Genomic DNA, 25,326 nt, shown 5'->3' with positions numbered 1-25,326 from the left:
CTAGTATAATACGCCCGGTGGAGGTATTTGAACTGGATGAAGCGAAGGCGGATGGCTATAGCAGCACCTCGGGGAGATTCCAAGGCCTCACGCCAGTCGTCATCGTCCAGTGGACCTACATCAGCCTCCCAAGAGGCCCGCAGCGCTGCGAGTGAAGGGGAACAGTGAGTGACCAGAGAGCGATATATCTGCGAGACCTTCTTGTCACCCAGGTCTCCCATAAACAGTTTAGCTTCGATAGGACTAAAATCAGGGAGCTGTTCCAGGCCCACCAGACTTGGAGTAAGTGCGTGGCGGAATTGAAGGTAGCGGAAAAACTGGGTCTTGGGCATGCTAAATTCGGAGCTAAGCTCCCGAAAGGACTTCAGGGTAGTACCAGAGAGGACATGACCTAGGGACGAGATCCCAATCGCATCCCAGCCGTCAAATCCGGACAGAGACGCCAGCGCCGGTAACAGACCATTTCGCCACAACGGGGTTTCGGCTGTAAGCCGACCCCACCAGCCCACCCGATGCAAGGCCCGCCGCCAGACAGCGAAGACCACTTGGGTGACTTGCGGAAGCAGTCGCCTCCGCCTAGCCGAGTACAACAGGGTGTGGAGGGAGGCGCCACCCATCAGGGAATGCTCAAGGGCATAAGCCGGGTCACTACGGTCGCCATACCACCACTCGTTGAGCACAAGGAGATGGGAGGCCTGATAGTAAGATAAAATATCCGCGGCCGCCAAGCCGCCGCAGTAGGTAGAGAGGAAGCATGTGCGCAGCGCCACCCTGGCGGCACCGCCAGCCCACAGAAACCGGCCCAGCACAGAATCAACAGTACGGAACCACTGCGGGTCAACCTGGAAGGGATGATTCTGCAGTTGATATAGCAGACGGGGCAAAGCCACCATCTTGAAGATGGCCGACCGGCCGTAGATATTAAGTGGCATGCGCGACCATGTCTTGACGTCCAGTTGGACCCGATCCCATACAGGCAGAATGTTCCGGTCCCATGCCACTGCAGGCGAGGCAGAGAGGAAGACACCCAGATACTTCACACCTTCAACTGCCATCTGAAGGGATGCAGCCCACGGGTAGTCCACTGCGGCACCCCCCAGCACCCACATGGTCGATTTGCGCGGGTTAAGGAAGAGCCCCGATGCCCGACCAAACTCCTGCATCAACTCCAGGACACGAGGACCCGTACGCTGCAGGTCGGTCAGGAAAAATAGCACATCATCCGCATATAAAGCTATGCGGTCCGACTGATCCGCACCCCAGACGAAGCCACGGTAGAGCTCATCGCGGCGCACCCTGGCGGCCAGCGGCTCCATGGCCAGTGCGAAAAGGTAAGGGGAGAGCGGACACCCCTGACGCGTGCCCCTGGACACCGGAAAACGAGCAGACGTCGTTCCCGAGATACGCACCGAGGCCGTGATCTCAGTGTAGAGCAGCCTGATATAGGAGAGGAACACCGGGCCGAGATTCAGCAGCGGCAACAGGGCAAAAAGAAAGGTCCAGCTGACCGAATCGAAGGCACTATCAATATCAGCCAGCAGGAGCGCCGCCGGGTCCTCCGAAGACTCAATCGCTTGTATCGCGGCCTGCGCCCGTCGTATATTGTGTCTCGTTGCCCTGCGCGGCATAAAACCCGCCTGATCTGGGTGGACAAGGGCCGAAATGTGTGGAAGTAAACGGTTCGCCAGCGCCTTTGCCAGGAGCTTGGCCTCGAAGTTGATGAGGGATATGGGGCGATAAGAGTCATGGCGATCAGGGGGCCTACCTGGCTTCAAAAACACCACGATTTCGGCATGACGCCAGTCCGGTGGGAGGCGGCCACGCTCTCGTGCCTTTTCCAGGGCCCGCAAGTAGTGCGGCCCGAGCTGCAGATGGAACTTCTTATAAAATTCGCTGGGGAAACCGCTCGGCCCCGGCGCCTTGCCTACATTTAACTGACCCAGTGCATCACCCAGCTCCTCAGCCGACAGGGGAAGGTCCAGGGCCTCGCGCACCTCATCAGATACAGCAGATGGGGGAACCGAAGCAATATAATCTGCGATAATGGCAGGGGAGAGAGTCTCCCGAGAGGCATACTGGTGCCCATAATAGCGCGCAAAACTTGTTGCAAGAGTTGCCGGATCTGTGATTGCCACTCCTGCACCATCAACAAGGCCCGGCAGCGTAAGAGGCTGTAGGTTCTGTTGGCACAGCCTATGGAGCATGGTGCAAGACTTGTCGCCCCACTGGTAGACCCGACTACGGGTGGCTAACCACGCCTGACGAGCCTCATCCAACAGGACCGAGGAATAAGACTGTTGCGCCTGCAGGAGTAGCCGCAGTGCCACATCATCGGGTGCCTCGCCGTGCCGAGCCTCGAGCTCCTCCACCCGCTCTGCGGCCGCAGCAATGCCTCCCAGTCGAGTCCGGCGAGCAGATGCACACCAAGCAATATCTATGCCCCGCAGGGTGGGTTTCATAGCCTCCCAAACTGTCACCGCATCCATCCCTGCGGTAAGGTTGTCCTGCCAATAATGGGCGATCGCGCTACGCAAATGTTGGGAATAATCAGGGCGCAGCAGATGCCACGCGGACATTCGCCATCGGAAGGGGGAGCGTGCTTTGCACAAGTCAATTTGTACCGCCACTGGGGAATGATCAGAGAGCCCGCGGGGCCGAATCGCTGCCCCCTTCACTCTGTCAAGGAAAGCCCTCGGGACAAACACACAGTCCAAACGCGAAAGGGAGCCATGGACAGCCGAGACAAAGGTGTACTCTCGCCGTTCCGCATGCAGATGCCTCCACACATCCACCCAGCCCAGACCATCAACCATAGCCCCCAACCGTGTAGGGGAGGATACAAGTGCCACTCCTGGCCTCCTCTGCCGGTCCAAAGCCACATCCATCACATCGTTCCAGTCTCCGCCAATCACAGCCATGGAGCGGGGGAGCTCGGCCCATACAGCAAACAAACGTTCAGCTAAGGCCCACTGCAAGGGGGGGGGGGGCATACACACAGCCAAATACAACCGGCTCCACCCCGACCTTCCCCTGTACAAAGACAAAACGGCCCTGGGGGTCAAGCCACTGACGCTCATGTACATACGCCAGCCGTCTATGAATAAGAATGGCTACACCTCTGGAGCCCCTGGTAAATCCGGCATGGAACACTTGATGGAAGCCAAAGCGCTGCAAGCTCAGGGCTTTCGTACCTAGAATGTGCGTTTCTTGAAGAAGGAGCACATCTGCCAAGTCCCTCTTATCCCATCGAAGCACCGCTCCCCGTTTAATCTTATCCAATAGTCCCCGTACATTCCAGCTAAGGACACGCATGGAAGCGCCATTGGGCGCCAAGTGAGGAACATCAACCATGATCACAATGCTCCCAGCCCCACACTCCCCGACCCCCGGCCCACGTCCCAGACCCCACAGTTGCAAAATACACAGAGACCACGTGCACCCCCAGAACCAGAACCCCAGACCCCACAAATCCCGAAGCCCCAAACCCTACTACCCCTCCGACCCCGACCCAACCCACAAGCAACCAAACACCCAGGTTCCCCCCACCCCCACCCCCATACTTCAAGGAACAATGAAGTACCTGTCGCGGTATACGGTACTTCAGGCCCAAAACACAGCACCCAAAGCCAGCCATACCAATGGATCCCAACTAGTCCCCCCTCTAACTAATCAGACACACCCAGAACCACCACCCAGTCCCAATAGGAGGAGGCAGCCCAAAGTACGTGCCCTGAACCCCAACAAACACACAGTAGAGTCATAAGCATAGCACCACAAGAAAGTTACAGCCCATGAAGGCCCCGGCATTCATCAAGAAGAAAGCAATACTGCACCAGCCAATGTATGTCCCATCGACCACAGCTCAGCCTCCGCCAGATATAGTCACATATAGAAGGCAACCAGCAGTCAGTCCCCATGACGGGCGATCAGGAGCCTCCATCAGATTGATCCGCATCAGGCTGTGTGTCCCCCAAGAGGGGGTCCCGGGACAGGGACCTCCGCCGGGAGCGGGACTTGCGATGACGTTTTCCTTTGCCAGACGGGTTGCTCCTGTCCTGAGACGAGCCACGCGATGATCCAGAGTGCAGCCCCGGTTGGACGTGAGGTCGGATCCTGACTGTTTCATCGGTCCAGTTGAAGACGGCCTCCGGTGTATCAAAGAAGAGGGTCTTGGAGTTGAAGATCACCCGGAGGCGGGCCGGGTAGAGCAGCGAGTATTGAATTTTCAGGCCACGCAGCTTGGCCTTGGCAGCCAGGAAGGAGTGCCGCTGTTGGTGGACCAGTTTGGTATAGTCCGGGAAGATCATTATTTTATGATTGTCATACAGCAGGGTGTCCTTCATCCGCGCTTCCCGGAGGATGACGTCCCTGTCGTGGAAGTTGAGGAGCCTGGCGATGATCGGGCGAGGCCGCTCCCCGACTGGCGGCTTCTGTGTCAGGGCGCGGTGAGCACGCTCCACTATGAAGCATCGCGACAGGGAGTCCGGAGGTAGCCAGCTCTCCAGCCACCGGGACAGAAAAGCGTCCATAGGCCCATTCTCGCAGTCCTCCGGAAAGCCAACGAAGCGCAGGTTGTTTCGCCTCGCCCGCCCCTCGGCATCCTCCACACGAGTCGCCAGGCCCCGTTGGATCTGTTCCATGTCGGCAATCTTCTTCTTAAGGGCACCAACATCACCCTCCACTGCCGTGACCCTGGTCTCAGTTTCAGTAATGCGGGCGACTGCATTGCGAAGATCTTGACGCAGCAGCATCACATCGGCCCCCACCGCGCCGATTTTCGCATCCAGCATGTCACGGGACTGTGTAATGGCCGCCATCAACGCCGCGTTGTCCGCTCCAGCAGGATGACTCCCACCAGCCGCCCCGGCTCCTCCACCATGGCCAGTGAACTTGTCAATGGGCCCTGTCTTAGTGGCGGCCGAGCCCCTCGTCATGGCGGCCGTGAGCAGTGACACGCACCTGTATCAGGGCCGCTTCTCGCAATAGTCCACCAGCTAGGCCCCGGCCGAGGCGTCTCGAACACACCAGGCCGCCCGAGAGTCCCTCACCACCGGCCCACAGATCGGGTTACACCCCAGGCAATGCTGCCCCGCCAAGGTGTATGAAATCGTCTTCGCGCCCACCGGTACTCCTGGTACGGCGCAGATATGGGCCACTCCAGTGCGAACTACAAGTTCTCCAACCGCCGCCCCAGGTACCACAGGAGCAGGATAGGGCAATTATCCGGGCCAGGCGCCTGTATGACCCCCAGTTCCCGGGAGGCCCCCGCCGTGTCCACCCACCAGGGCAATGGATCCGGGCCGGTGACTCCGGGTGGGGACCACCAAACCAGAGGTCCCGGCTGCACCAAGGCCAGGCAGGCCGCAGAGCTTCCGACACCCCCTCCAGTCGCAGCGAGGAAGGGCCGAGGATCCCACTGTAGGTCGTCAGGAGCAGGGGACCCCGGATCGTGGCCAGCCCAGGCTGCGAAAATCAAGGTCCCGACTGCGCCCGGGCCACCAGGCCACCCCTGCCGCTCCGGCCCCTTCGCCGCGTCCACACCACTTGCAGGTCCAGCCAAGCCCTGGGAGGATAATCACTGGTCAAGGGTCCAATGTTTGCCGCGACCCCCTCTGGCACAACTCTTCGCAGCAGCCCCCACTGCGCCGGTCAACAAGAATGGAGGACACAGTTCTCACCGGCAATGGAGCCGCCGCCAGTCCCAGCGGAGGGTAATGCGTCAGCCAGTAGTGGGGGACAGCAGTAGCAGAGTGTCCGGACACCAGTGTGAACGTCCTCGGGTGTCGCCAAACTCGAGGCCCCGGCTCCAACAAGGCCAGGTAGGCCGCAGCCCCTCCGAGGCCCCCCACCGGCCCAGGCCCCCGCCACCGGCAATGTAAGGACAGGCAGGGCACTCCGCTGTGAGCCGCCGGTAGCAGACAGCCCCGGAACGCGGTCAGGGAGCGGCAGCGCCGGCTCTGGGTCAGGTCCCCCCGTCGGGAATGCCAAAATCGAGGCCCCGGTTCGTCCGGCGGGCACCAGGCCGCTCGCTGCAGTCACTCGCCCCACAGCCGCAGGCGGTCTCGGCGCGTTATCTCCAGCACCGGACGGTTCCCGGTGTCCTCCGCCAACACTACCCTGGATGTGGTGCACTTTCTGGGGTTCAGGGCCAGGATAATTCCAGGATAATCGGCGGGCCGGCGGGAGCTCTTAGGCAGCCACGTCCGCCATGATCGCCCGCTAAGCCACGCCCCATTTTGCGGTAGTTTTGATAGCCCTTATTTGAATGTTGCAGTAATTCAAAACATTGGGAAGAACATTATTTAGCTTAAATTCTTTTCAAAGAGGATTTTTAAGATCCTGAATTTTTTTTTTCAATGAAGAGGTGTTATCAAAGATTAGGGCCATAAGCAAGAGTAATTCAGTGAGAAAAATGGAATTGTATTTTTCTTATACATATGGCTCAAGCAAGGGATCAGGGCGCTTCATCCCGATTTTCCGCGTGAACCCCCTACACTTGCACCTTTACACCTGCTCCTCCAGCAGACAGCGCCTAAACACTTGGTTTCTCTCATATACCGGGTGGTCCACACGCAGCGAGAGGTTGAAGCTTCGGCATCCCGAACACACTGGGGGAGGACCTGGGATTTGAAATAACGGATGAGCAATGGGAATACTGCTGTTCTCAGACCGAACAAATCTCGTCTAGCAGTAGGCTGCGCATCATCCATTATAACTACGTACACAGGCTATACCACACCCCAGCTAGACTGCATAGACTCCATCTTCGAGAGAATGACAGGTGTGATAGGTGTCAGTCCCCCCAGGCAGATTTTTACACTTGGCCTGGAATTGTCCGAGAATACAGGAATACTGGGAACAAGTTTTTGAAGCTCTGCACCAGATGACCGGCGTGTATATACAGAATACACCTCTTTTAGTGTTACTAAGCTATGTTAAAAATGTGCCCATGGTTCATCGTAGATACACGGCAATGGCACTCCTGATGGCCAAGAGACGTATAGCTTGTCGCTGGGGCCGAGGCAGAGCACCTAAATTCAAGGATTGGCTTAACGATATGGTCCTCTGTCAGGAACAGGCTGCTGTGTATGCTGAATTGGTGCCTAGCGCTTCCAGGCCTAGAGACATTTGGTCGCTATTGATGTCCTATTTGGTGACCAACCCGGTGGCGACTGCCTGATCATGAATGCTCAATAGTGACTGTTGGGGCGCCCATATTCACGGGCACCTGTGCGGATGTCTGTCGGGGATAGGACTTGTTGACTGTTATTGAGTGGGGGCGCTAGACTGGGCGAGAGCTGGAGGTATATGAGTGGGCTTTTGTTGCTCACTTGGACTCTGCACACATCACTGATGTCGCGAGTAATAAGTGCACGCTGTATTGACCATCACATGCTGTTATAGGAGGTGAGAATGTGATTACACTGCCACACACCATAAATGTGATTTCTCATTTTAATGCTTGAATCTCCAGCATCATAGTGATTGTTAAATGCGGCCGGCCCGTAGTGGTTGTAGGCAGCTTGCTCTGCTAATTCATAATGCCTGCACAGAATCTCCATCTCCTTGTTGTTATACGCGCTGCCGGCCGCTCCACGGATGTAGGCACGACAACGCTGTAATTGCATATACAAGGCAATTAATGAAGCTCCTTCCTGTATGTGAAAGGGACAGCTCAGTGACTAAACCTCAGCTTTAGTGCTTGCAAGTAACTGCATCCTCCTCAATTAAATATGCATCAGAAGCGAGTTCTAACAGGACAATTAAGCTCGTGGAAGGAAAATTTAATAATGCCTGGTATATGAAGGACCTAAAGTTGGAAAAAAGAGTTAACAACATTGTTATGGTGAATGAAATAATTTGAAGATAAGTCTGATTATTTAATTATGGTTGATGCATTTAAAAGAATGGTAGGAAATATCAACATAATTATGGGAAACTGAATGGGTATCCTCAGTTACAATATAAATAGAAGGATAATGAGAAATGTTGGCATTAGATAAAATGCACTAGTTAACATTTGCACTACAAAAGTAGGTACCAACATCCTCACAAGCGAATGGGAGCTATATGCTTGTTTGCTCTAGCATCTAAGCATTATACTTCCTAAGAGTGCTTACATCCCTACTCCCTCTTGTCAGTTGACTATAAAGTATGAACCATTAACAGAAACGACTTCTACATCGATTGTAAAGTATGCTTTACCTAAGCACGTACTTATACAATGGTGTACTGTAACATTTGCAATCAACACCATAAGTAAAATGAGATCTGATTTTGCTCTTGGGCCAAATGGTATTCCTCCCATTTTTGATAAGACAAATATAAATTATTGGTGTACATGGTAAAACACTATATTCGATGCATGTTATCCTACAGAAATTGTACCAATTTCCTGGGAGGACTTGATCGTATATCCACAGTATTAAAAGGTTTTTATTTCATGATTTCAAATTGATTTTAGAGAAAACAATGGTACCAGTGATAACATTGTGGCATTTTCAGTTTTAGTAAACCAGGATTTTAAAACAGGAGCTACAAAACGGCATGCCTATTTTCTCAATTTTAGAACAGGAGTCAATGGCATTGATACAAATAGGTTGAGGTATAAACTGAATTTTTGCCATATAGACCCTACACTGTTAAAAGTGATTCAGGCACTGTGTACAGATGCCTGGAACCAATTTACAGTGGGTGGTAATTAATTGCTGAATAGGAAAATATATACTAATATGGGCCTAAAATAAGGCCGTGACCGTGCCTCAGTTCTATTTAAGTTGTATTTTTCAGACATTATGACTTTTTTTGAGAATTCTAGAGCATGCCCCACAAAATTAGGCAGTGTGTTGAATCCCAAACCTTTGAATACAATAATAAAGTCAAAATTATTATGGACCTTCAGCACACATTTTTTTCTTTTACATTGTTAGAACTCGCGCTCCAACCCCTGAGCTCGCCCCCGCCCAGTCACCCACAACTCATGCTGGCCGCCACTGCTGGTCAAGCTCTCAGAAGCCATACAAAATGTACATACCCTTTCAGCTACTTAGCCCACATTGGTCACCCACAGTGATTTCACTAGATTAAAGCTATCCACTAGCACCAACTTCTACCAAGTGGAGAGTTGAACTATAAATGTAACATGGTGATATGATGGTTTGTTAAGTGTAGTAATTTTTGCTTTTTTCTGTCTTGCACTTCAGCCTTCTTTCAGACAAGCTGAACCATCACAAGAAGCATGCCACCTGCAGCATTAAATGCTGCATCACACTCACCACATATTCAAAAATACACATATGGAGTGAAAAGTTTAAGGTCATCTGGTATCTTAACCCCATCGCCGCGGGGCTAATTCCCCCGCAACGAGGGGGGAGGGGAGCCGCGCGCGGCGCCGCGGTGCTGATGATGAGCTTGGCTCGTCATGCAGTAAGTACGGTGTCCGTGTGCTGATGGCCACGCCCGCTCAATGGAACGCCCAGCACAGCGGGGTAATTATCTCCGCGTGGGCAATCCGTGGAGGTCATGACGAGCTCAGCTCGTCACCAGCACACGGCCACCATGCTGCGTGAGGAGCTGAGCTCGTCATCAGCATGCCAGGAGTTAAGCAGAACTAGCTGTCTTCTTTCTTGCCACTTGCAGCTCCAATATGTTTTGTTTATATTCTTCTTTCTGTCAAGAACTGATGCTCCATCACAGCACACCATCTATCTTTCACACAACCCAAGACTACACACAGATCTCATTAAAGACCAGCACTATTGTCAAAAAGCCATCTTGCTTAATTATTACTGTACTGGAAATGAGAGAAGCAAAGTAATGACCCTTAAACACATTGGCCTTAAGGCATAAGTCCTGACCTTGGACTTGCTAGTTATCTGGGGCTGTGTAAGAGTGCCCTCTCTACAGGTGCCTAAGTTATTATATAACAATACAACAAGGATATCTAGTCAAGAGCCTGCCTGAAAATGTGGAAGGATCTCATTGACGATACTTCACTGCTTTATCAGTGTGCACTGCATATATTGTGATTAGGGTCCCTGATTCCCAGTGATACTTGCTCCCCTGCTGGCAGAACACTGTTTTGACTAACACAGAGGAGTGCTGTGACATCAGATCAGCTTCTTGTGAATGGGCCATACTTTACCTAGGAGAGGTCTGGAAGACAGCAGGATTCAGCACCCTTCCAAAACAGTGTTCATTTGCTCCGCTCTCTACCTCCCACTGTCATAAAATATAGACTGCTAAATGTTTAAGCTACCTATAAGAATGACAGAATACAAAACAGTGATGGATGGAATGCTTGAATTAATCTCAGCCACTGGTAATCACTCGGGCCACTATTGCCAGTGGCTAGACTTAATCCACCATCACCTTTTGTGTGTTTCATGTACCGCCCTAAGTGGCATGGGTATGCCCTGATGTGGGCCCCATGCTCACTATATCACTGGAAACAAATTGCACCAGGCTGATGAGCACATAACTAGGACAAAAAAGGTCCCAGGATGCTTGTTTCTAGTCCAGGGAGAAACTGTCTTGGCAGTTCGGGCTAGACTGTTCCCATGTTGAACAGGGTCAAGACTGATTTGCACATGGATGGGTCTAAACTGAGGTTGCATGGTGAGCAAAAGAACGTGGTGCTGCCTCGAACTATTGCCAGTAGTTAGACATATTGCAAGGAGCCTCCCATCACCTTTTGAGTGTTTAATCTCTCAGTATGGGCATTCATATCTGTCATGTTCCCAAGTGTCAGTAAATTGATGCGCCTGTCACCTGCTGATTGAGCAATGTGGATACATGTTCACAAAACCCTATAAATTCACAAGTTCACTATGAAAGGTACACAGCAATTACTTCTTCCTCTATGTTAAACTTGTCTAGGACAAAATTAAAAAGGGTGCATAGTAAGGCACGGGATCTGCGAGCATTGCTCCAATTGTGGACTAAATAGGGATAGTTGTTTGCACGTACTAATCCCCACTTCCTGTCTTCAATTAGATATTGTTCTACTCATCGCAACAATAAAAAATGCAATTATTGATAACACTTTTCTAAATTAAAAGAAGTTGAAGTCTGCTCACATTTTTAACAATAAAGCGATTTAGAGGTCGGTCACCATCCCACACTGAACCCTATTATAAAATGATTGCCATTCCCTGGCAACAAAAAATGCTAGCTGGAAGGAGACACTTACATTGATGGAGAATCCCAGTCAAAGCTGCTTTGAACTTCTCCTTTGCCTGTTCTATTTCCTCTTCATGAGTTGCTTTCTCATTTATTAGTCGGCGCACGTGACTGTTTGCTGACTGCACCATGGCATAGAAGTGGTTCGCAGAGCGACGGTTAACCTCCCCTCGCTCGATCCAGGTCAGCAGCACGGCAATGGCCTCCGAAAATTGTCCATCATCTGTAATAGAGCAAGTGTTTAGTAACTCACAGGATCACCACACAGTATGCTAAAGTATTAAAAAGCCACACATATGATGTAAGGGTTCATATATCATTACACGGCACTGAAAGCCTAATATAGAGTAGACACATCAACCCCACACAAGGCGGAATAGCCACGACATGTCAGTGTATGTTTCCCTAAACATGCAAGAGCATGGGTTGGGTCATAAACCAAGTTTTTTAACTTCAAATACTAGACCCAGAGGACTTATCTTATTTTTCTGGAATATACTGATCCACTCAAGATCATAATGTTAAAGCCAAAAAGACATTTTTTCCGTCTGATCATAACTTATACTTTGCACAGGAATTTGCTAAATGTAATGATGAATAATGGAAGACATTTTTAGATATATGTCCAGTTCCCAGAGCTCTGAATGCTAGATTGGTCTCTTTCATGCATGTATTTTTAAAGTCTGATATAAAAAGAATGGCTTATGAGGATCCAGCCAAGTTGAAAAAGTTTCCAGAGGACTGCAGAGTAGAAGGAATGGAAACTTCTAAATCATCTAATTGACTTTGATGCTGCATTATAATAATCTTCTAATGTTAACTTAAACATTTTCTCCTTCTCTTGTAGTTTAATTTTTTAACAATTCCTGTTGCTATGTTATTCTATGTTAATTGTATTTGTGAAGCGCACCATCACTTGGGAGGTACTGCTGAAAAATATCTGGATCCAGACTGCCCCCCTGGGAAGAATTCTAAAGTTAAGGTATCTGCAGCTGGATGTCTCTATCAGATTGAGGGGTAATGAGTGGGTCAATTTGAAAAGCCAAGTCTTTAGCTCTCTGCGGAACTCAAGGATGGAAGACGTGGCTCTGATCTGTAGTGGCAGGTCATTTCAGGCTTTGGGAATCATGTAGAGAAAGCTCGACTGCTGGCTCTGGCTGTGCGTTTGTGTGGGATGCATGTGAGTAGGATTCTGGTCAAGCAAAGATGTCTGTTGGGTTTGTGGAAAGAGATTCAGTTGTTGAGGTAGGTTGGTCCTGTGTTGTGCAGTACTTTTAAAGAGCATATAAGGTTTGTGAACTGGCCTCATTTGTGTATTGGGAGCCAGTGAAGCTCTCTTAGGTCCAGTGTGTTGTGTGTGTGGCGTGATAGGTTGAGTGTGACTCTAGCTGCCAAGTTCTGAATGGTTTAAAGTCCTCTGGTGAGTCATTTGCTGATTCCAGCATAGTGTTCTCATAGTCCAGCTTTCTTGTGTTGAGGGTGTGGGTGACAGGTTGTGGGTGGTTGTTGGGAGCCATTTGAAGATATTCCTCAGTATCTTCAAGATGTGGAAGCAGTGATGGTGTTGACTTGGGCTGTCATGTTGACTTGGCTATCCATACCAATGCCAATGCCAGAGTATCAGCTGAATGTCGCTCGCATAGAAAGGAATGTCAAAGTCATGGGAGTAGATAATGCTAGCAAGTGGGATGCTGTTGTCACTCATCTCATATAACTTCCTCCCTGATTTGTCTTGGAGTACAGACATGTCGTCTTCATCATATGGCTTCACCACCCTCAGATTTTTGTCTCTTTTGTAGATGTTTCTTTCCTTATTATGTGTATTGTTCTGTCTTTTCTTTGTGCTTTTACATTCTAAAAACACACGCTTACCCTTATTTTTACATCCTGTCCTATGTCTAAAACAAAGTTTTTAAAAAAAACCGAATTTCATTGTATATGATTATTGCAACTTCTTTCAAGTCATGTTTTTAAAATGTAGAATCGTTTATTTTGGTTCATTCTATCAATATTGCACATAGTCTCATCTCATGGAATCTCAAGGTAATATGCTCTCTAATTAGATTAAATGTGAATATTCTATGAGTACAGGAGGCTCATCTAGTGGAAGGAGAAGTTCTGAAGCTTAAGAGAAATTGGTTGGATAACATATTTTTCTCCGCTTGTCCAGGGAAGAATGATGGTGGCATTATCATATGTGACAAATCTCTTAATACAAATTTTTTTTCCTAAAAATACAATACCAAAGAGAAATTGGTAATTGTCAATTTAAACGTTAAAAAGTTGCTTTATCTCTATTTAATGTGGATGGTCCACCTCAGAAAAACAACTCCTTCTGATGCAAATTTTCTAATAAAATGTTGGAATATTTGGGAGACAATCTTATTCCCAGAGGTGATTGCAGTCAAGTATTCAAAACCTTTCTGGCTTAAAATTCCAAATTCAGTTTCATTCCAAATAAAAAGAGTAAGAAGTTCATGAATGCATTCCCCCAGATATCACTTATTGAGGCCTGGAGACTGTACAACCCTACTTTAGGGGAATGCACCTTGCATAGCTGCCAAGGTTTCAGACTGCTTATGTGTGACACTTTCATAATTTCAGTGTAATTATGAGTGACATTCAGCGAATATGAGTGACACTTTCTCGCGAGCAAAATCAAGCAATGAAGATGAGGAAAACATAAATAATAGAAACTACACCAATTTGAGCAACAATAAACTCTAAGAAGATCTTAAAAAGGCTTGCAAAACACCTAATCGTACTGCAGACAGCGACTCACTGCAATGCAGAGCTCTCAGCTGTACTAACTTTACTTATGCGGCTGAACTCAATTTTGTGCAGACTGAAGATAATGCGATTGCTGAAACGTAGAGCCCTCAGTTATAGCTGCCAAGTTTTCCGCCGCCTTATAAGCGACATTTACAGGTTTTCAGTGTCCTCATGAGTGACATTCCAATGTCAAGTGTCAAACTATGAGTGAGACTTCATTGCAAGAAGAACAAATGCATAATCTCACCCGCGTTGAGATAAATTACAGAAATGACTCATTTGTTGTGCAATATAATGGTCTAGAAATGCCCATAACAGAGATCAACATCTTTAATGTGCTCATTTAAGGGCAATACCTTAAATCCTTCATCCAATACGATATACCTGAATTTTTGAAAGAGTGGTTCCGAAGCAAAAACAGAATGGTGTTGAGAGACCGCATGAGTTTGTGTCCCCTGCCCTTTGAAAATGTTTAAAACAATGTATGGAGTATGGTGACAAAACGAGAGGGGTGCAATGTACAGCAGGCAAGAGAAAAACAGTGCGGTTCTATTACAGGCCAAAACAATCACTAAATATGTGAAATCTGCCCATTAGTTCTGTTCTAGCATTGTAAGGTGATGGTTCAAACATAGGTAACAGGATAAAGGAGCAGTGCTTTACAGAGTGCAAGTTCAGGTAATGGAAATAAATGCCACCTTCAGAGATCAGCACACTTGCTAACTGGAACCAGCTGGATGCACTGAAGCTGGTCTACTTCTCCCCACTCTTTCTGTCCAATTTCCCTCATCCCATTATCTCACTTGCGCTCTCTTCCCTTGCTCTTTCATCCACTCTTCCTTTCTCAAACTTCTCTCACTGTTTGCTTTTCTTCCTCTTCTTTTCTCTTCTATGCTTTCTCCTTCCATGCGCTTCCACCCATTCTTCTCCTTTCTCACACTGTTCTCTCTGCTCGCATTTTCTCCTTAACTTTTATTCTCTCTCTGTATTCTCTGTTCATCTGTCTCCCCTCCATCCACTTTTCTGTTTCTTCTATATGGCTTTTTTCCACTCGATTTCCTCTATGGCTGAGATACCCGCCACCCCCTCTCAACACAATCCCCAAAGGAGGGAAACAGGAAACAGTTCTTGAAGTTTTTTGGAAGAGGGAGGGAGTAACCCTCCCGGCCGTATTTATTAAAACAAAAAACATTAAATCAACATTTTCATATTATGTACAATTTCATTACCACATTGCGATGTTTGGCTAACCTTAACAGATTCTCTAATACAGAGGTTCTCCTAGCCGAACTAACATCCTACACACATTTACTTGAAATTATGAAATTGTACATCCTAACGTTTAAGGGCCAACGGCAAGGTCGTAACCGGTGTCAAGATCCCTAACCAGAAATACCCCCCCCACTTGTGAGGGGCGACAGCACTGAGGCGTACCTCAAGTGCAACTACCAATTTCCCTTTGACTTGACGGGGGCACCAATAAAACTCGACGCCACTTAAAGGTCGTTCGAGGACTCGTGTGAGGTATCTAGAAGGTAGCGTAGACCCCCCCCAAACCCCGCACAACTTACCACATCTGCCGTCGCAGACGTCACTGGCCCCGGGAAATTCCCCAGGAGGGGGCTGTAACCCCTCCTACACAGGAAGGGGCCTTGACCGCCTTTCCTTTTCTTTCGGCGACCCATCCTTAGAAGGGACCGCCTCCCCGTTGAGGGGCCAATGGCCACCTCTCCCGAGCGCTCCCATCCGTGTTGGGTGACGCCCACTCATAGGGATCTTCCAATTAGTGCTCACCGATCATGACCTTACCGCCCGACCAAAAATAAATACGACAATGCTAACTAACCTATTAAACTAAAACTACATTGCTACTACGACCGTAATAAAAGCATGCTTATAAATGAACACTAAAGCCGAATTTCTTTAATCATAAAACATAAATGACATAGACCATTCTTTATTACACACTCAAAATCAACACGATAATACCACAACCTGTAAACGAAATTAGAGTTATCCATCAACTTTTATTCAAAACAACTGGCTGTCTTCAGGGGCTGGTGGGTGGGTCAAAATTGGCTCTTCGTTCCGTCTCGAGCTCACGTGCAGCGAGGAGGTGCAGCTTCAGAGCACAGGAACAAGAGGATGCCTTCAGGTCTTGCGTCCCCTTTTATCCGTCTTCAGGGCGGGCGTAAACCCGCCCCTGCCTGCCCCGAGGGCGTGGCCAGCCGCGTCAGTGTCTAGGCCAGCCCACTCTAGGGCGGGAAAAAGCGCGCCCCGGCTACGCCGCTTCGGGCATACCAGCCGAGACACGCCTCCCGCCCAAGATGGCTTCCCGGGGGGATCGTGGTACTCTGCCATACGTGCGAGGGGACCGAGTGGTCGTCCCTTTCCATATGGCTGAGATACCCGCCACCCCCTCTCAACACAATCCCCAAAGGAGGGAAACAGGAAACAGTTCTTGAAGTTTTTTGGAAGAGGGAGAGAGTAACCCTCCCGGCCGTATTTATTAAAACAAAAAACATTAAATCAACATTTTCATATTATGTACAATTTCATTACCACATTGCGATGTTTGGCTAACCTTAACAGATTCTCTAATACAGAGGTTCTCCTAGCCGAACTAACATCCTACACACATTTACTTGAAATTATGAAATTGTACATCCTAACGTTTAAGGGCCAACGGCAAGGTCGTAACCGGTGTCAAGATCCCTAACCAGAAATACCCCCCCCACTTGTGAGGGGCGACAGCACTGAGGCGTACCTCAAGTGCAACTACCAATTTCCCTTTGACTTGACGGGGGCACCAATAAAACTCGACGCCACTTAAAGGTCGTTCGAGGACTCGTGTGAGGTATCTAGAAGGTAGCGTAGACCCCCCCCCAAACCCCGCACAACTTACCACATCTGCCGTCGCAGACGTCACTGGCCCCGGGAAATTCCCCAGGAAGGGGCTGTAACCCCTCCTACACAGGAAGGGGCCTTGACCGCCTTTCCTTTTCTTTCGGCGACCCATCCTTAGAAGGGACCGCCTCCCCGTTGAGGGGCCAATGGCCACCTCTCCTGAGCGCTCCCATCCGTGTTGGGTGACGCCCACTCATAGGGATCTTCCAATTAGTGCTCACCGATCATGACCTTACCGCCACAGGCCGGATAGTTGACCGGCTATCCGGACCCCCCACAAAGCTCCTACCTAAAGGTCATGTTTTAACGTTTTTAACCATGCTAAGAAGTCTCCTATGAGTAACTCATTCCCCACCCGAGACAAATGCACACCATCCCCCAAATACATACTGTCATCATTAATACAGCCATGCGAAATAGAATGCAATGTCCTGGAACGGAACAACCTACTCACTTTGTTATTAAGCTTTCTCACAGAGTGATTCAAAGCAGGAACAGAAATAGCCCCTCGCCACACCTTTCGTGGGATCATATGGGACCACGCAATTGTGCACCCCGGAACTCTCCTCGCCAACCAACTTACAGTGGAAAGCATTGCCTCCAGGAGAAGTCGTCTACCGGTGGTGACCAAATCATTGCCCCCCAGATGCACTATGATTATAGACGGCGGTGACCTCGTCCGCCCTAACAAACCCTCGAAAAATGCTTGAAACTGGTCAATACAGAGCCCGCCTCTTCCGTAGAAGGACACCCTGTACCCGTATTCCCCAGCTACGTGAATCATGTCACCTGCTTTGAATACGTCCGCGGCACGCCTCACGTATGAGTGGCCCACGACCCACACCTCCTTCTTCACAGCCGGTGATGCCTGACCGCTGGCCCGGTGTTGGGTCGACTGCATAGTCCGCCCCGCCTCGTAGGCTTGCGCAACTGAAAACCAAACAAAGACAAGAAGCGTGAGTACATCATTACAGCTTCACAACATGTGCAACTGCACATACCTCTTATAACACTTGGAGGACCAACGCCCCACTTGTTTCACTTGTTCAACATTAAGACCCCTAGCTGTAGCTTCCGTAGCAGCCCCTATCCGAAAGGAGTGGGTCCCAAACTCGCCCGGGTTCAAGCCCGCAGCGGCAATTGACATCGCAAGCACCCGCTGAAACTGAAATTTCGTCAGTGGGGTGGCGTCCGCGTGTCTCAACAAGGTCCCCCCCCATGATGCCACCCTTCGTGCTAGGTAGTTTTCTAAACACTTTACCGGACACATGGAGGACCCGGGAATCCTGCGTATGATTACGCAGTCACCCATCCCATCTTGATCGGTCTTGGACCTGACAAAGGAGACAGTCATTGTCTCTCCTCTGATCTGAACGTGTTCCTGGCACAAACCCCCTGTCACATCCCGTTTGTTCCTTGCCACCAGTTCGCTTACCCGCATCGCTCCATGAAATGCCAGCGTAAAAGCGGCTCGGAACAACACCGTCTCAAACTGAGATGAACATGTGGCAGGGAGTGTGGCCAACAACTGGGCCAATCTATCCAAACCTATCGGGCGCCTCTCATCTATCCTGCGACCCTCAAGGCGTTGCCACCCACGCAGCGCTTTCTGTACAACGAAAGACGCTGTCGGGTCCTGGATACCATGAGCCCTGGCAACAAAGGAAATGGCAGCACGATGCCTCTGGGCCGTAGCCACCGATTTCCCAGCCCTACGTAAGGACATCAGAAAATTCACTACCCATTCCTCGTGGCCCCAAAGCCCCCCTCCATCAGTCCCCAAAAAGGCTAAATAGGACCGAAACGCCCCTTCATATGCCTTCCTTGTCCTTGGTGCTAGGCTCTCTCCCACGAGGTGACGAAGTTCGGGGCACCGAGAGACCAGAGAGCTTCGGGAAAGGGTGCCAGCTCTGGGTCCGCTGTGGGAAGGAAACCCGAGAAGGCCTGCATATGAAAACGAGACAGTGCATCAGCCGCCTGATTCATTACCCCCGGGACATGTTTTGCTCTGAATAGCACATTCAGTTGCATACACAGTAAAACAATTTCTTTGAGCAGTCTTAAAATCAGTTTACATCGTGCTGCCTGGCTATTGATGCACTCGACCACGGTCATATTGTCAGACCAAAATACCACAGAGTGATCTTTGAACCCTTCGGGCCAGGTTCTTAGGGCCACCAAAATGGGGAAAAGTTCCAAGAAAGCAATATTACTTGTCAGTCCATTGTCATGCCACCATGCCGGCCATCTTTGTGCCGACCATTTTGTGCCGAAGATGGCACCAAAAACTATACTACCTGCCGAATCTGTCCATAGCCCCAGCTCTTCAGAGGACACGGCCGGTTTGTTCCAGACGACTCGACCATTAAAATCCGCCAGAAATGCTAACCAAATGCGCATGTCCTGGCGGACCTCAGCCGATAGTCTCGTGCGATGATGACCCTCCTTTAGGCCGACCATAGCTTGGGCAATTGAACGGGAAAAGGGGCGGGCCATCGGTATAACCCTCAGGGCAAAATTCAACTGTCCCACCAACTGCTGTAATTGATGCAGCGTAACTTTAGATCCATTTATACACATTTGCAGGGCTGCCCTGAACTTCCCCACTTTGTCAGCTGGTAAACGAAAACAACCCTCACTGGAGTCTAACTCGATCCCCAGAAACTCGAGGCAAGTCGCAGGACCCACCGTCTTACCCGGTGCCAATGGCACACCAAACTGCTTCATTAATACACAAAATTCGGCCAAGGCCTGGCCACATTCGAAATCCCCGGCTGCCCCAAGGAACAGAAAGTCATCAAGGTAATGCATTACATGTTGGAAACCCGTCCTCTTTGTGAAGACCCATTGTAGAAAACTACTGAATTTCTCGAAATAGGCACAAGATATAGAGCACCCCATCGGCATACACCTATCCATGTAATAATGACCCTGAAACATGAAACCTAGGAGACGCTGGTCGTCTGGGTGTACCGGGAGCAATCGGAACGCTGACTCGATATCCGACTTCGCCATCAGCGCCCCGGGCCCCAGGCGATTCAAAATGGCTACGGCCTCATCGAAAGATGCGTACCGCACCGAACACACTTCTGGGTCTATTGCATCGTTTACAGAAAGACCACGTGGAGCTGATAAATTATGAATCAGTCGGAACTCACCCGGGTCCTTCTTGGGGACCACCCCTAAAGGAGAACAAACCAAACTCTGCACCGGAGGTACACTAAACGGGCCGGCAACCCGACCTCGAGTAACCTCTTTCCGGATCTTATCCTGTACCACGGTCGTATGCTGCAGGACCGAAAGTTGATTTTTACACTTCTCCACACCCTGAAAGTCCCCTACCGGGATGCGGAAACCATACGAAAACCCGTTCCGCAGCACCCCATCAGAAGTACGATCCGGGTATTCACTGAGCCAGGGAATCATCGCCAAGGTATCAATCGGGGTAGGTAAAGGCGCCCCTCGGACTATGTTAGACCTGTTTGGCGCCTCCTCTACCCCCGTTATCACCCGTTTTGGCTCTGCACGTGGACTCAGGATGGGACGATCCGCACCCACTACATTCATGTCTAAATTTACACCATCCCTGGGGCCTAGTACATTTACCTCTGTTGAAATTCCAGCAGAACCCCCTTTTCCCTGTATTGCTGGCAGGTCTCGAGTAATCGTCGGTACTCGTACCTGATCGAAAGGGCGTCCCCGCATATTGGCGGGAGGATTCGCCAACATTACCCCCTACCAATGGCATTTTCAACATACCTGTCTCCTTCATTTTATCCCATGTCAAAGAATCGTAACAATCCCAGGTTAAGCTTTTATTATGCTCTTTAGCTTTTCTGAACAGATTATCGTAGCAGAACCAATGGTTACCCTGGTGTGACGTCGAGTACCCCATGATTCGCGACTGATAGGTCGGCAACTCGGAAAGTAACTCGGGCCTACGTTCCCCTAAGATCGACGTAAAAATCCCCCATGCTTTACCCCAATTGCCAATATTCTCATTCACTTTAAAGGCGGCCATTTTTGCGCGCCAAACACTCGGATGCATGAGGTCTTTCTGGCCCTTAACATGCTCCACCTCATAATGATCAACAAGCAACGAGAAGATGTTCACATATTCCCCCGCCCAAATCTTCTCTTTAATTGCCAAAGGCACATGTTGACCCAACCTTTCTCTACGAGAGGGTGCTGACTCATCCCTCGCAATCGGCAATGGCCGCTTACCTGCACCGGACGCTGCCTCTGCGGTCGTAATCGTCCCTTGTGGTTTGTCAACTACTGCAGCCGGCGCGGACACCTTGGCTGCCTCCCGTTTCTCACGCAGTTGCTTCATCAGCGCCTGCGCGTCGACAGCCGTGGCGCCCTCACTACCTTCGCCCAACCACGCTGCAAGTTGTGATGCCAGCTCGGGCGGCATATCTTCATTGGACACCGGGGTGACCACCACGGGAATCGGATTCCCCTCCACGGGTACTGGGGTTGGCGCTTCGAGCGGGGTACGGGGAACCGGGACGTCTCCCCCAGCTGGTCCCCTCCTTGGCCTCTTGGCTCTCCCTCCTGGGGCTGCTCCAGCCGAAGGACGTTCCGGCCCCCCTTCCCCCTCTCTCTCCGCCACCCGCTTCTTCAGCTCGGTCATCTCCTTCATGAGGACCCGAAGCATCTGTTCAGTCGTCATTCTCTTTCCGCCTTTCTTGGGCATTTCTCCGACAGAGTATCTGTAAGACAAAAGAAGGATTACAACGCTCAAAATTGGCTCTTCGTTCCGTCTCGAGCTCACGTGCAGCGAGGAGGTGCAGCTTCAGAGCACAGGAACAAGAGGATGCCTTCAGGTCTTGCGTCCCCTTTTATCCGTCTTCAGGGCGGGCGTAAACCCGCCCCTGCCTGCCCCGAGGGCGTGGCCAGCCGCGTCAGTGTCTAGGCCAGCCCACTCTAGGGCGGGAAAAAGCGCGCCCCGGCTACGCCGCTTCGGGCATACCAGCCGAGACACGCCTCCCGCCCAAGATGGCTTCCCGGGGGGATCGTGGTACTCTGCCATACGTGCGGGGGGACCGAGTGGTCGCCCCTTTCCATTTTTATGGGTTCACCTTCTTACTTTATATTGTCCCACACTTTCTCTCTCACTCCTCCATCCCCACTCTCCTTTCTCAGACTCCTTTTCTTTCTCTCATGCTTTCTTTCCTAGATTTGTCCTCTCCTCTCTCCCTCGATTCCTCCTACATCTTTTCTTTCTCACTCCTTTAGTATACTTCTGCAGCAGTGCTGGCATTGCTCACTGTAATCTGTGATGGGCCAGTACGTTGGTTCATGCACCCCAGCAACAAACTGCAACTCCCACAATAAAACCGTCATCATTTTTCATAGTAATTTGTTTTTTGTAACGTTTCCTCGCCAGTGCTTTGGTAGCCATAGTTCATTCAGGTCCCCTGTTCTCTTCTAACATCCTCGTCATTGTTGGATTAAAATTAAACATCACTGAGGTCACGGAGCGAGGCCTAAAACTTACAGAGCTTTCAAGATGTGCTGTGAACATCGAACTCCCAGGTCTTTATTAATTGCGGGACTGTTAGGTCAGCTGAGCCCAACCCGTTGCGGCACCAGCGCGCAGTTCTACTTAACTTGCAGGCTCACGCAGCCTGCTAAAACTAAATTATTATGAATGTTGTAAATCAGAAAGCAGCATGAATTGTCAGACCTGAGTTGCGATGGGACGAGGGTGATCTCTTCTTCCAGCGCGGCATTGTGGAGGCCCTCAGATTTCTAGAGATCTTCCCTCTGCAAAGGTGACAGTCTGACCTCTGCTGAGTGCTCTCCCTGTGGTGCCTCGTGATGAGCAGCTGACTCTGTGAATGTTGAATATGCCGCCTGCGCAGCTGAGCCCCCTGGAGGGCGCGACCCACTACATTGCAGCTTTCATTTTAAAATATAGTCTGCACCAGTCATCCAGCCGCAAGTGAAGTCTGCTGCGACTCAGCGACCTGGCCCAGGTTGGCATAGGCAGCCAGTTTCAGCGTTGTCAGCAGAGTGCCAGTCAGGGGCAAAATACTTGACAATGCATTTCAGTGCGGTGATGCGGAAACACCACACTGAAATGTTTGGCGTCACGCCCGATGCGTGACACTTGGCAGGACTGACCTTGTTATCTCTTGCAATCCAGAACAAATCATATATCTGCATCTAGGCCCATAAAACAAAGTTTAATTAATGCAGGGACAGGAAAAATTATAATATCAAACAAAGCTCTGGACAGCATTGATTTTGACTTGTTATACACTCATTGTAGCAATAGAAGATGGAAATGTAATAGCACTCTCTCACTAGACTATTCTTTTAACTATGCATTTCAAATTTGTACCACTGAGCTCTTTGATTTTAATTGCACTGAAGATATATCCATGCAAATTACATGGGATTCTTTTAAAGCAACAGCTAGAGATTTTATTATTAATAATGCATCTAAGAAACAGATGTCACAACTTGCAAAACCTACATAATATTATGCACAATATTAAGAGAGTAGATCAAGATAATTTATTAAAATCCCATATTTGCCATGATGAGATAGTTAAGGCAAAATTACTAAATTATCGTACGGAAATGTTTCTACTTACCTTCTTAAGTCCTGTGGAAGATATTATGATGAACCGAATGAGGCAGGAAAATTATTGGCTAACCAACTGAAAATTAAATGAGAATGCACTAGAACAGATTCCATTATAAAAAATGAATAAGTTCCCATTTTAATGGATAATGATATCTTGGAAAACTGATCAATGTAACAAAATATTAAACACTCTTGAAGTAATACCTAATACTGAATCTATTACAAATTATTTAGCATTAAATAGACCGGATCGAAACAAAAGTTCTGACTTCTCTTCTTTGGAAACCAATATCTATCCCATAGAAATTACAATGGTAATCAACTCTAATACAAAAATATGGCACCTGACTCAGATGAGTTTTCCATTTAATTCTGCTCACATTTCTCTCACATGCTGTTACCCAAATTTAATTATTTCTTCAATCATATTTCTTCAATAGGAACATCTTTTGGTAGTTTCCAAGGTGCATTATTATGTTTAGTTGCCAAGGAAGGATCCCAACTTGGGTAAAATTATAGACCAATTTCACTTGTCAATGTTGGTTATCAAATATTTCCAATATGTATTGCTCTTCAATTGGGTCCCCTTTTGCCAGATTTACTGAGGCAAGAACAATCTGGTTTGTAAAGGGAATAGATATTTCAGATTGCATAAGACTGTTTTTACATTTTAAGTAAGTAAAATAGTTACAAATCCTCCTTACCGGTTATCACTCTTGATGCTGAAAAGACCCTTAACTGGGTGAATTGGCCTTTTATTTTTCAAGTTTTAAAAGGTTTGGATTTGGCCCTAAATTTATTAATCTATTATCCCTGCTTTACTCTTCAGCCCAAGCTTCTATTTTTGTGAATGGCCTCACCTTTTAAGTTAAATACAGGCAAAAGGCAGGGTTGACTGTTTTCTCCCTTATTATTTATATCAGCTTTGGAATCCTTCTCATCAAATATTAGACAGTAAATATATACAAGTCTTTGAATATGATACAACACATAATAAACTGCCTGCTAGTGCAGCTGATGTATTGCTTATTTCAAATCAAGCTTCTTGTATCCCAGCTTTCTTAGATGAGGATGAGAGTGTATCCTTAATCTCTGGTTATAAAATAAACTTAGATAAGTATGTAAGCCTCCACTTAAAAAATTGTGTTTCAAACATGATTTTGTTAATTCTCACTTCAAATGGAACCCATATTTGGATGGGTGGTTTTAAAATTATATAACAGTTGCAGCTAAAATGAATCTAAATATGTCTATAAATAAATAATGTCTCTACTTGATAGATGGAATCCCTTGCTCCTTTCTTGGTGGGGACATTTAGATTACATTAAAATGATGCTTGTTGCTATTGTTTCATATGGTTTATCTACAATTTTGATCAATATCCCATCCTATTTTATCAGGAACATATATGCCACACTCACAATATCAGCATGACTTTTCTCTTCCTTCTTCTCTGCTCTTCTTCCTCTTTCTCTTATCTTTCTCTTCTCCCCCCTTTTTTCTACTATTAGTTACGTAGAAATCTTTCAGAAATTATTCCATAAGTCATTTCATTTGACTATTATTTATTTTTTCACACATTCTCAAGATTATACTTTATTATATTGGATATTTTGCTGTTGAGGGGATATACATTTTCTTTCAAATTGTTTTTTTCTTTTTCCGTAACGTAAGCTGACTTTCTTCTCCACAGCAGCAGCTCCTGTGCAGCAGGACCCTAGACCAGGGGCATGCTTCCTTTGGGAGCCATGATTGTTTACAGCTTGCACCTTCCTCCCATTGGAGGTTCTCAACTTCTAAAGAGTTATCTAAGTCCGAAGGTAAAAATCTTTAACTGGCTCGAAGGCGACAAGCTCCCCATCAAC

The 25,326-nt window shown here is 48.6% G+C and overlaps 1 protein-coding gene across 2 annotated transcripts in view; it reads right to left on the bottom strand.

Annotated features, from left to right (window-relative positions):
* ENOX1 (ecto-NOX disulfide-thiol exchanger 1) overlaps positions 1-25,326 on the bottom strand; it is a 2,419,302-nt gene that overhangs the window by 442,309 nt on the left and 1,951,667 nt on the right. For both annotated transcript variants that reach the window (XM_086935020.1, XM_086935021.1), the window contains one exon: positions 11,192-11,404. In XM_086935020.1, the coding sequence (XP_086791146.1) occupies positions 11,192-11,404 (213 nt within the window). The remainder of the gene's footprint in view (positions 1-11,191; positions 11,405-25,326) is intronic.

This window comes from Lissotriton vulgaris, chromosome 8, assembly GCF_964263255.1.
Source record: "Lissotriton vulgaris chromosome 8, aLisVul1.2, whole genome shotgun sequence".
NCBI lineage: Eukaryota > Metazoa > Chordata > Amphibia > Caudata > Salamandridae > Lissotriton > Lissotriton vulgaris.
Note: the sequence above shows the minus strand (reverse complement) of the source record. Positions and strands in the feature narration are given on the sequence as shown.